This window comes from Temnothorax nylanderi, unplaced genomic scaffold (assembly GCF_030848795.1).
Source record: "Temnothorax nylanderi isolate EJ_2023f unplaced genomic scaffold, tnyl_v1.0 TNYL_tig0001_pilon, whole genome shotgun sequence".
NCBI classification, from domain to species: Eukaryota; Metazoa; Arthropoda; class Insecta; order Hymenoptera; family Formicidae; genus Temnothorax; species Temnothorax nylanderi.
In genome coordinates this window covers 4,882,933-4,896,347 of record NW_027249063.1, presented here as the reverse complement: position 1 = coordinate 4,896,347, position 13,415 = coordinate 4,882,933, and the positions used below count along the sequence as shown (strand labels likewise).

At 42.8% G+C, this 13,415-nt stretch overlaps 1 protein-coding gene across 3 annotated transcripts in view; it reads right to left on the bottom strand.

Moving 5' to 3' along the window:
- The window catches only part of Myb (proto-oncogene like protein Myb), a 30,645-nt gene extending 17,785 nt beyond the window's left edge, over positions 1-12,860 (bottom strand). The window contains exon 1 of one of the 3 annotated variants that reach the window (XM_071697553.1): positions 12,388-12,860. In XM_071697553.1, the coding sequence (XP_071553654.1) occupies positions 12,388-12,434 (47 nt within the window). In that variant the 5' untranslated portion in view covers positions 12,435-12,860. Of the gene's footprint in view, positions 1-3,016; positions 3,861-12,387 lie in introns of those variants that run through there. The other 2 variants (XM_071697563.1, XM_071697545.1) reach the window with 2 other exon arrangements.
- Positions 12,861-13,415: the final 555 nt, after the last annotated feature.

Here is a 13,415-nt window from a genome sequence, read left to right as displayed (position 1 = left end):
TCACTATGAATTTATAAGCAATAACTCTCGGGCAAATACAAAAAAAAAACCGCGGGAAAGTGGACATCGCAAAATGTCTAATCAAAACGAAAGTGATGGATACTTCTCGCAAGGAATATTCTTCTCGACGAAAGGAACGGAACCGGGGCCCAGGGTCGGACCCAGAGAGCGAAGAGGTACAAAATAAACGATGCACAAATTCCCAGCACAAAATTGACCTGGAACCGGGTTTAAATCTCCTTAGTCAACCTAGTCTCCCCCTGTCTCTCCCGCTTCCCCTTTTGTCTTGCCGAGACTGTATAAACCTGCGAGGACGACCGGCCCGAGAAAGACGAATAGTCGCCTCACGTTTCTTTTAGCTTCGAAATTCGCTCTGAGCGAATGGCGTTTTGAAGAGCGGCGCGATATTCGTATATACCTTGCCGGGTACCATGCTGCGAGAGTAACCACGATGTTACCTTACCCGGGCATTCTTGTCTACCGTCCATCCGTTCATCCTCGGACGCTTGTCAAGCTTTTTCCCCTGTTCCCCTTTTCCTACCTACCACTGGAGATCGGAAATGGCGATGAACAAATATCTCTCTCGCAAGGTATTACCTCGTATTAGATTTCCATGTCCTTTACCCGTCCCTACATATCAGACCTGACATTTCAACGGAAACAATTGCAATTGTTACTAAAATGGCGTTTACCTTTGTATCTACCTTTGAAGCACACCGGAGAATTCTCAGAAAATAAAAAATTCATTTAGCACTATGGTTTCTTCCGAAAATGTTCCATTATATTTTTTTCAATTTGTACACGTCCATAAAAATATCCTTCTTTTAACAGTGTGTACCTATAAAGCGACAAAAACCCTAGTCTAAGTTGACTGCACCACACCGAGAAATATAATAAGGAGGAGTAAATGAAACCTACCGGCATGCTCGAAAAAAAGCATTCTTTCCTTTTCACAGAAAAAATGTCTCTATGGTAGGCACATGGCTGAAACGGTACGTTGCAACATAATGGAAAGTTTTCGGCATCTTAAAAAGAATGCAGTTTCATGAAATACATAAAGAATTTTCTATTATAACGTATACTTGTTATTTATCTAAATTACTTGTATCTGTATTAAACGCTGTTTAAATTTATCCTCGTTTACTTTATAGTAAACGTTTGGAAAAGCTCTGAAATTTCTCCGAAATAAGTTCCGAACAATCGGCCATTAAAAATAAAAGACTTTTTGGGAATCAAGTGAGAAAGTAGCGAAACTGTTTTTTCACACGGTAAAGTAAACTTTGATAAAAGAAAATCTTTTAAAATTACATGTATGTCAAATACCGAGAAACTGCAGCAAATAGTTTCCCTCGACTTTTTTGCTATGAAAGAATTCACTAAAAAAGAAATTAACCAAATTGAGTAAAGAATTTCTGTTCAAGGAACATTCGATTACATCTTCTATAATATATTGTATCATTACATATTCACAAGATACTTATTATTTATGTGTATTACATAGCAAGATATTTGAGAGATATTAATCGTACTCTTATAAATAGGAATCGTGAATCGAGAATCACATTATTTCTGAAAATATAAATTTCATCAAAATCAAGCATTTTTATCAATTTAATTAGATACAGCAAATTATATGGTTACTGACCACAATTTTAATAATCTTTTAAGTATTTAATAATTCAACAAATAAAATTTTTAATAATTTCGAGATATTGTAAAAGTAATTGCACAAGAGCAGGATCACAATCGTCTTTTACTACTTAACGCATTTAGTGTTCGTTTAAAAAATTGAACGAACACATCCAGGAAAGTTTTAAAAGATTTTGAAAATTGACTATCATCTGAAGCACAAGATCGATATAAACGCCAAGATTAGTTTACTTATAGATAAATAAATTCAATTAGTAAGAGCTGGAGACTCTCTTGAAATAACTAAAGTAAATAGAAATATTAGCAATATGGAAAGATACGATCGTATTTTTCTCTGTTAGAATTTAATCTAAAATTTAATACGGAATCCAATATCTTAATTCTAATGAATATTTCTTGGTAAATGCTAGCGGAAGTACTTCAGCAAGACTCACTAGCCAAGCTAATGAGAGTAGCAAGTACGCGCCAAGCCCAGCTTCATATAATCTCCTTCGCGATAACGCTGTATCCTTTGATATAATTGCGTCATATTTCCGTTGTCGGAATGCCGCGCGCATTCCCTCCACCCTCGCATTCGTACGCGATATCACCGGCGAGTTTTCTCTGGCGTTTGAATATTTGGTCCAAGGGACTTTGATGTCGTAATATATCTGTCGCGCTTAAATCTCTTCAGGACGATACGCGTATGAAAGAATTTCGAAAGATACTGAACCTACTGCTTATATCGCGCGTATTCGTACAGCGACGAATCAAGAGAGCCTGAAAGTACCAGAAGCGATACAAAGTTATCGTGCTTGAAAAATATAAATAGATCGAAGCAGCATTAAGCACGGTGAAAATAACAAATTTTTATCATCTCCAATATGCTAGAATAATTATTTAAAAGGCGTGTGTTAAAAATCGTAATCAAAGGTCTAAAATATCTGATTTTTATAAATTGATATCTTAAATTCATCTCGATATAGAGAAGCAACGAAATCCGGGTAGACGAGGAGACGAAATGGAGCAACTAAAGATCTCCGATTGTGAAGAAAAGGAGTAAGAATTCAAATATAAAAAATCCTCGAGAATTTATGGGATACTAAATTATATATATTTTTTTATATGAAGAATATAATAGTTTCAAAAATCTACGCCATTAAAATATTATTCTCTTCTCTCTCGTCTCTTATATAATATATTCCTTCCATAATAAATTTCCAATTAAACTTCCCCTCTCATCGTGTCCCATCACGACACAAGTCCACAAGAAGTTAGAAATATTTATCGACCGATTTGTAGGTCGATCCGCAGGTACGATCTTTGCGACAAGAACCGAGCAGATAAATAAACACGTGCGTGGGCCTCTCGAGCCGATTATACTTACGCTTCCGTGATCGGTGGTGAGCAATAGGACGAGTGATAGGTCGCTATCTCGTTGTTGATCGGCAATCCATTCGACGCGAGCAATCCAGAGAATATATCCATCATAAGCGGCGCGGACGATTCTCGCGGGTGGCGGACAAGAGAACGGGGAAACGGGGAACGGGGACGGGGATGGCGGACGAGGGGGCAGAGCCGAGGGAGAAAGCGCCCGGGGTTCGGCGATAAATGGAGATTCTCTCGCCCGCGTAGATGCTCCGAGCACCCCCCGGCTTACGAGCACTACCGCCTGCACGCGGTAACGACGCGATCCATTGCGGCGGTCCTGCTGCGCGTCTCCGTCTCCGGAGAATTTTGCTCTACCTCGAAAAGGAGAACCGCGCCTCACGCGGTCATGTTTACGCGCTTTCCCGCGGTCCCGCGCCAAAAGAGACCCCTACGAGCGTCGGCACGCCACGCGCATCCCTTCTCCACTTTCTTCCTTCCCCGGGGCTTTTGTCTTTTCTTCTCCCTCCGTTTCTCTCGTGAAAGCGTGTATCTCGCTTCTCCCGACCGGACGGAGGAATATCCGTCGATCGACGAGATCGCGAGGGAGAGAACGCGACGCCTAACACGCTACGAGATAAACGGGAAGAGGGATGCGCGCTCCGACGCGCGCTCGAACGGCGCTAAGTTTACGCGCCGAAACACTCTTCCACTGCCCGAGGGTATCACGTCGCGCGTCGGCACTCGGCGATTTCGGTGGGAAGTGTCGCGCTGAACGATCCACTTTCAACGGCGGTCGAGTTTGGACTGGCGATCGCTATCCGAAGGAACTCTCGCTGGCAGCACCGCAGCAGCAGCAGCAGCAGCAACACAGAAAACGGCAGGTCTAACGCTGGAATCGGTGGCGGGGAGAGAAGGGGAAAGGGTCGACCCTAGGGAGAGAAAGAGACGAGAAGAGAGAGGGGGAACAGGAAGAGAGAGAGAGGAGACAGAGAGAGAGAGAGAGAGACAGAGAGAAAGAGAGAGGGAAATGCACACGAGGAAACCGGCATGGCATCTCGACTCCGAAGAGTCCGAAGGGTGAGGTGGAACGAAGGCGCCGCCGGTCCGGTCGTCTCTACGAACTTACATGCATACGTGCCTCGGAACGTACGCGAGGGAATCGCCAGGAACGATCGACCGGCAAGAGGCGGCGATGTACGACGCAATGCGCGACCTGATGCCTGTGCGCCGTGCGGAATAACAATCGACGCCGATAAGTAGTCGGAGAAAAGGGCGCGCGAGAGGAAAGCGTGTTTGAGAAATCCATTCATTCAGGCCCGCCGCGCTGACGTCGCTTTCGAGTTAAGTTCCATTTCGACGAATTGCACGTATTTCGTACAGAAAGAGCATGATAATAAAATCAATCTGTCGAAAATGCCATCGAGTTCCCTTAAAATTGAATTGTCAAACCGTTTAAGTGAATTTTCCCAAATTTATGAAAAGGGCACGCTATGTATAGTTAAATCCACTTTGCGTAACACGTAACAACATTAAAAATCTCTCTTGCGCTCGATGCAACTCGAAAATCGCTGCCACCCAGAATTTAGGAAGTCAAACTTTAGGAAGGTTTTGTTATTGTCATTGCTTCATTATATCTATAAAAATTAAAATATAATGTTTATATACAGCAAATTTATTTTGTGCATGATGTAATTTTTTTCTCGGCGAGTACCGCTCTCAAAAGCATGGGGGAATTGAACGCCTTGAACGGCGGTGTCCTTAAAACAAGAGGAGCGCTTTGTTTGTGGGAATGTACTTTAATAGCGGCGCATACCTTGGAACTCACGGACTACGCCTTAAGCTACAGCTACACTGCAGGCACCGCTGCTCGCGAGTGTCTCGACGTGGAAATTTTAGAACCGAGGACGACGGGATCGAAATAAATATAATGAAAAAATAATTGGTATATCGATAGCATAAACAAGTAACTTTGTGACATCAAATGCGACTTGTTTTCTACAAATGTCCCTAACGCCAGTTATACGGTATAATGCACTTTGCCATATTAAAATCGACATTTACTCTTTTAACGTCATAATATAAAATAACAGGTTGCAAAACAACAAAAATAAGGAGCGTTATCCTATTTAGACCGTTGTTAAAATGCTGTTGCACAATTTTTATGTAACTTACTACAGTGTAAATGGAACTTTAAGTCGGTTAACCCACGAGAAGTACAGCGAGAAAAATAAGAGAAAGGAGAAGTGGAGAGAAGGAAGATGAGAAGGAGAATTGAAAGAAAGAGAAGAGGCAAGAAAGGAGGAGGAGGAGGAGGAGGAGATCGCGGCGACGCTGACGAGGAAGAAGAACGTGAGAAAGACGAGGAAATGAGAGGAAGGGTTGCGGACTGCGGGATAAGCCGCAAGGTCTCGGCGGTATCACGCCGTCATGTTCTGGGAACCGATCGATTCCTTGACGAACCGCGGCAAAGGAATTGCGAGTCGATGGCGCGAAATCATGGAACCTCCTACGGATCACGCTTCGAAGAATATCAGGGACGAAAAACGCGCTGGAATTTCGGCGAGTCCAAATATATTTCTTCCTGACATTACATTAAACATATAAAAAATTAATATAATGACAAGATTTTTCTCTCTGTCAGAAGCTACATTTTTTCTTGAAATCTCTTTCTCCTTATTTATTAACGATTTACGGTTTGTCAGTAAAAATAACAGTTAGAAGTTTCAATTTTTTATTGAATAGAAAACAGGTTTTTGTGCTGAAATACGCTCGCTATTAATTTCTTTTTAAATACCTACAAAATTCGTGCGCCAACGTGATCGAAAAAAAATGTGGAAGCTGAGAAAGGCAAGAAGAAAGAAAGATGGAGAAAGAGAGAGAGACATCACGAAAAGGAGGCGACGTCGCGTGACTCGTCCCGAAGCCGGGAACCCGCTTCGAAATTGAGAGCGGCATATGTCGAAGTTGAAAGAATATGCAAAATCTGGAAGAAAGGACTTCCTGCGAGATGTATGCAACCGCGAGAACGAAGCGCGTCCGGGCGGGCGGTATTCTCCGCGGCGCGGCGCGGCGGCTGATTCCGAGAAGAAACGACGAATAGAGAGAGAGAGAGAAGGTCGCGACGTGGAAGGAAGAAAAATGAGGAACCGACGCGGACGCCGCGCACAGGTACACGGCCGTGTTGATACCTCGGATTGGATGCAGGTCGCTACATGACACGGACAGGTTTTCCTCGACGAAGAACACGACGGGCGCCCCGCCGCCTTCCGGGTTCTCAATTCGGGATAAAAAGACGAGTGCCGACCGTGGCGGTCCAGTCCAAGACTCCGCACAGCTGAGAACCGCCAGTCACCCCTGCTCGGTAAAAAGATAATGAATCCGGAGGATCTCGCGGATAACGGACAAACGTCTGGTATTGTGCGCGATTTTTGCAAATCACCTGTTATTTTTGAGAAACCTCGCGGACCATTTTCTCAAATTCTGCTGGAATTTTTTTTTCTTAAATGATCGCATGACTGTGCGATTACTGAATATTCGGTTCTTAGAGATATGAATAGTTACTTATGATACGTAGCAAATACATAAATGCAATTACTATTTTTCTATCAATTATTTAATTATTGATTGGGCATTTGAGATTATATAGATACGTCAAAGATAAAATATTAATACAGAGTATTAACTTTCAGTACTCCAAATCTTACCTGAAAATAAAATTATTGCTGCAAAATAATTATCGTTTTACTTTTTCTATTATTTTTCTTGCGAGTGAAGTTTTTTTCTCTCTCGACCGCACCAGTTCACGGTCTGCTTTCTGTACAGTCGAATGTTTGTGAGCCCGAATTTGATTATCTCTAACCGACCTGTGGACGAGGGTTATACGTACGCGGTAACCCCGTAATTTCGAAGGCATTAATACCCAACGCGTCCGCAAATCGCCGAAGTTTATTACGGCGGTGAAGTTCGGCCAAAGCACCGAAACGGGACTCTGCCGGCCGGTACAAAGCCACGAAAGATTATAACGTTCGAGGCTCCCGGTGAGGTTTCGTGCAATATTTCAAGAAGATTTATTCATGAAAACAGTCTTCTATATGGCGAAAACAAAAAAAAGGAAGCTGAATTTCACCAGCATATTCCATTAGTAGCGATAAAAAAATGTCATATAAGCATGAGGTCGCAAATGCAATTCTTTTCGAGTTACGGATATCGAAAGCTGTCTATTAGCAGAAAGATTCCGACATCAGAGTAAACCAGCAATATCAAGTATGTAAATATTACATGACATTGCTCTCGGATTTACAGCGGAGCACAAACATAGAATTATTATTCCTACTACTAAGGAATAATAATTCTATGTTTGTGCTCCGCTGTAATATCCTACTAATTGTAAGTAGGAATAATGTCAATAATAATGTCAATGCTGCTATACTATGACGCCACGTACTCAGCCTTCGTCCCCTACGCTTACTGAATTATCTCGAATTTTGTAGATACATATATTAACTTGGGAATAGTCACTTGGGGTGATTTTTACCTTCCAGTAGCGTGAAGATATAGCTCAGTCACAATAGTTCTCGTTACTGTTCGACAAAATCCATATCTATTTTTTATTTCTCCATACTTTTTTTTAAATATTATAAGTATAATATAAATTATATTAAATAAAATACTTTTTTATAATATAAAGTATGATATAAATCTATATACATGATTTCAAATACTAATAAATTGTAGAGCGACCAATATAATATACAATATGTAGCTAATAATAGCGACTTTTAATCGGAGTGTAAAAATTCATCCAGATTTCTCGATTCGCGAATCGTAAACACGATTTCGTTGAAGAGAAATCATTCTGGCCGGAGGAGATCATGTTTTCGCCCGCGTTTTTTCGCGACCTTCTCCTCGTCGACAATGACGCGGGTCGATATCCATGCCACGCACGCATCGCGCGTCTCGTACATCTTTCCGAACTGCATCGAATTTGTGTATTATGGGACCAGCGGCGCGGCGTATTAAAGAGCCACATGCGACGCGATGCAAAGCGCGGCGCGTCGCGTCGCCGGGTGTCGATCCCTGCCCTGCGCGCTCTCGAGCACGCCGTGCGCTGAATAGCGGCGCATCCGCGCGACGGGTGAAAGAGACGGGGCCCCGACCAAACCGGGAGGGTTCGCCGCCGCTCGTCCGCCTCTGTTCCTATGAACGAGGCAGCTGTCTCTCATTTGTTTCCGCGCGCGCGCGCGCTCGCGCGAGATGACCGTCGACATCGTCGCCGGCGACAGCGAGAGGTCAATCTCGCCGAGCATTCCTGCGCGGATCCTCCGATGAGAGGAATCATCTTGCTGGGCAGCAATTTTATCGACCCGTCTATTAAACTGCGTCTTTTTTTTGTACACAAATTTTATATTGCGATTATTATTCTGGTAACGAGCGATTTCAAATATAAATCACTATCTATTTAATTATTTTAATTATATCCAATTTTTAATTATTTCCGATTTGCGACCGGGGCCACGTCGATTTGATTATCATGTAGTCGTATTATTATGTAGTGTTAATTATAATTAAACATTGTGACTTACGTAGTAACCGCGTCGTACTCTCAATGCCCATTATTAACTCTACTTCGTTAATTTAATTATTTTAGTATTAATTTGGGATTCTCAGAGGAGATATAAGAGCAATCGTGGTTTGACTGAAATTCTTCGATGTTCCTAGCCGGTTTTTAACGGTACTTCTCCGGTTTTAGGTCAACTCGTTCTATTTTGTGATTATTTTGTAGACATTCCTAACTCCTTTGTAAATATTAATTTCGTTTGTAAGTAAATTTTTAGTAAATATTAGTTACATTATTTAGTTAGTTAAATATTATTTATAATTAAACATTCTTGTGCATAATAAAAAATATATATATTCAATAAAAGTCGTGTTAAAACATGAACAGGCGTGGAGACGTCAAACGCGTGCGGGGAACAGAGTGTACGATCTTCCTACGCGAATAAATGGCGCGAAATGCGCGTCAAATAGACGCGAGGACCAGAGAGCGAGCGGAGAGGCGAGAAAAGGGGGACGTGGGAGGTGCAGGAGGGCACGAACCGGGCGCGAACGGCAAGGCCAGGACGCGGAAGGGCGTGTGCACGAGGAGAGACCGCCAGCAGGCGATGGCACGCGTGGTTGTGTATACGTTCGTCTGCGTTTTGTCCTCGTCTAGCAGTTGCCATGCGAAGCACTGGGACCCGCCGGTTGACGTCACCCTATCTCCCGACGGACAGCTTAAAATTGATAAGTGGGACCCCGCGTGGCCGTTCCGGGACGAAGAGGAGGATCACTCTGTTTACGAAGTATTCCCGCGCGTGGAAATAAAAGCGCGGGAGAGACCCTCGCGTTCATCGATCATCAAATGGATGGACGAGATCCCGAAGTTTTTCGAAAGCTCGTAACAGACTACGCGATTGAGAATAAGTCATCAGAACGGATTAAGATTATTTAATTGATCGAATTCGAATCTTCAGTTCCTCCATCTTAATCGCAAATGCATAGTCTGACGCGAGTTTTGAGGATCTACTCCGGAAATATTCAAGAACATCTGTGTCAGATGTTCTTATATACATAGGCTCCGTCTATGCTCTGTTTGTTTTATACTTTGTTCTACGTTTCTGTCTACCTTGTGATCTGTTTATCACGTTTTGCTTGCATTCTATCAATTTTACATCGCAAATCCCACATTCTTTTATTTTCAGGTAGGCATCATAACGGCGGCATTACTGACATCTCACTTTTCGCAGATGCATCTGAATATCAAACACATTATATTTACCTATTTTGTTATTACCAATCTTATATGCATAAAAATTATTGTTATTGTCACGTCAGGCCGATAAAGGATTATGATCATCACGATTGGCGCAACAATCTTATGTTAGAAAGTTTTTCAAGAGAGAGAATCTTCGAGAGAAGACTCTTCGGCGTTTATCGCAAAAAAATATATATATATATATCGTGAGAAGAGTTTTTTAAACTCCAGCACCTTTGAAATACTTTGTACTGATGTTTACGTGATGTGTTTATTGTGAGATCGATGCCTGTGCACAAAACACAGAACAAGTTTAACCCGAGAATAGTCACCTTGTTTTGTTTTTGCGTAAACGATCACCTAAGTATTTTTTTACACCCCAATTAAAAGTCAACAAGTAATTATCAATTACATATTGTACATTTGATTATTCTACATTTGATTATTCTACAATTTATTAGTATTCGAGATCATTATAAATTTATTCAATATTTTCTATAAAAAAGTAAGAAAAAAATAAAAAATGGGTATGGATTTTCTCAATCGGTAACAAAAAAAATCTAAGACTTTTACTTAACTTTCTCGCTGCTGGGGTGTAAAAATCATTCCAGGTTACTACCCCTAAAGTAAAGATGATTTCGACCAAACTCCGATTAAAACTTAATCGGAGTTAACTTATCAAGTAATACCTATAGTGTTTTGTACATAGATAGAATTATTAATTGTTGTTTATATAGAAAGAAAGGTCGAGAACAATGAATTATATAGTCGGAAATCTTGCTCTGAGCGACTTTGCCGGTGAAATTACTTAATCGCGATTAAGTTAATCGGAGTTTGAGCGAGACTCCCTTTAAAAATCTTCAACAGAGTAAATTTATCGATTTTAACGTCGTCTCTTGGGTCTCGCCGTCTCTCACGGCTGTATCTTATTAATTCTTATCCCGAAGGAGAAAGTCGATCCTTTCGGCGCGGGTTATTTTACACTTCGCTCGGTTATCGGATACAAGAACGAGAAAGATGAGATCGCGACGCGAGCGGATAAAACAAAAGCGTTACCGAAGAACAAGCGAGACTGGAAATCATGCATTGCATCTTCGTAAAAGACGATATAAAGAGAATATACAATAATATAACAAAAATTCAGGTCAAAAGTGTAATCTCGAAAATTTTTTATTCTTTTCTATCGGCACCTCTTACGCGGGTTATTCTATACTTTTCTCGGTTATCGGATACAGGAATGAGAAAGGTGAGATGTGAGATCGACGCGAGCGGATGAAACGAATAAAAAGCGAAAGTCACCGAAGAGCCAGACCGGAAATTGTACATTGCACCTTTATATAAAAAGTGACATGAGAATAACACGATATACAATAACGTAACGCAAATTTAGGAGAAATATTGTCGATTACAATGAAACGTATGTATAAATTGTCTGGCCTGAATATTCGAGGAAGAAAATGTATTTGACGTACTTATATGTTAACAAAATTCCTACAATAGTATGAGAAAAATAAAATAATACATGCTATACAATCTTATGAAAAATTGTTGCAAAAATACTTGAATCTTAATTCATTATCTCGGCGTGACAATGTACCAAATCGATGTATAAAATGTATCAATGTACAAATGTCAAACCCAAATATATAAATACAACTTTCGACAAGATCAGTCCCTAATTTCGCTTCACGAAGCAAACCTGAAAAGATCATCTTCTGTGAATATAAAAAAGGAGGACAAATCGACAGACGCGACGCGTTCCGAAACATTCCGTACGGAAAATCGGGGATCAAGGGATCAAGACCAGCGATGACGACGTCGTTCATTCGGCCGGAAAACAAATGACACACGACGCGACGACGATGACTGGGTGACACTGGTGACAGTCGAGCAACAATAATAGGCCTCGCGAGACGTCGCCGTCGACGAGAGAGCGAAGTGTCGAATTCACCTTGACGAGGCGCGATGTTATTGTCGTCAATTGTCACTCTCGAGCTTCGTCTTCGCCTCGCGACACGCGTAAAATAAACGAGACGAGATCGGCGCGTTCCCGCCGACCTGCGCGACGCACGCCAGAAGACGAGACACGCTGGCGTCCCCCGGCTGCCCGGGGCACTCCGGCCTCGCTCCGGCCTGCCTGGCGCGACTCGACAACGCGGGAACGGGAATCCTTGATCCTCATGCCCCTCGCGATACGCGGGTGAGCGGAGCGAGAGGGACGCGAGATACCCGTCGCGCGGGTCCACGCGTCGCTCTCCCACGCTCTTCCTTCCCGCCAAAAACATCGCGCTTTAAAAACGGTGGTCCGAAGGAGCCGAAGGAGCGCGCGGCTCCTCCGACCCTTCGGAGGGGGGGGGGAAGGATTTCGTCCACCTCCCTCCTTTCTCCCGTCCCCGGGGCCGGCGAAAAATAACCGAGTACAGACTTATCTAATTTTAAATACGCCAGAGGAGGCAGAGAAGGGGGAGGCAGGGGGTACAGGGAGACGCGCGTCTGAGACGCAGCCTCGTATACGCGCAAACCCCTTTTCGTCGGGGAGGGAGGGAAGAGGGGGGACCGCGACATACAAGGGGGCGACATATACGTGCACTCACCTCTTTCTACCGAGGAACATGTTGCCGCATCGTCTCGGGGTGAACATCCGAGATGCGTCTCACGTAAACCGCGCGCGCGAGAAAGAGAGGGAGAGAGAGAGAGAGAGAGAGAGAGAGCGGACGCGTAGAGAGCGATTTAAACAATATGGCCGCTCTCACCCTCCGGAAACCGGAACACAACCGCGAGAGACGCGACGCCTCGCCTCGGCCGAGGCAGGGGAGAGAAACCCTCGTTTCGGCGTTCCCCGCGGGCACTCTCACTCCCCGCGCGAATCGACAGGCTCCGATTCGCACTCGCTCCGAGAGATTCTACGCGCTGCGTCGCACTACGCGACCGATCTCGCGTCCCGTCGGCGGGTCTCGCGTGTCTCGCGTTTTTTGACAGACCGCGTTTACGAGGAATACGAGGCAGAGATCGCTCCCCGTGACGCCGCGAGCCGTTTACCTCGCGCAGGCTAACTGCCCCGTGGAGTCACCGACGACACCGACGCGCGACGCGGAGATCGGCCCCGTCGGTCACGTAGTCCAGCTCTATCCCCTCCTCCCCCCCCCCCCCACGCCGTTCTACCGCGCCGTACGATCGATGATGCTTGAGAGCGGAGTTTTTACTTTATCAACGGCAGCAAAGAAAAAGATCTTCCTAATGTTTTGTAAAAGATAAAATAATTAAACTGTTGCTGCAGGATACATGTAAATGTCAATATTAATTATAAATGTAATTATTAAATTTTATGATTATATTTACTATCAAATATCAGTAAATTTATCAATGTTATTATTTACCCATTTATTAGTTAATAGATGAATCATTTTATTTAAATAAATTTAGTAGTAAATTTATTTTTAATTTTTATATTTAAATGGACAAATTTAATATTTATCCATTTTTTAATTTTATTCATTTTTATATTTGCATCTCTTTCTGAGCTAAACAACTGTTTGATTTTCTATACAAGTCTCTCCGTCTCAATCTTTTTTGCATACGTCATATTCATAAATGAAAATCTGTATAATAAAGAAAGAAACAA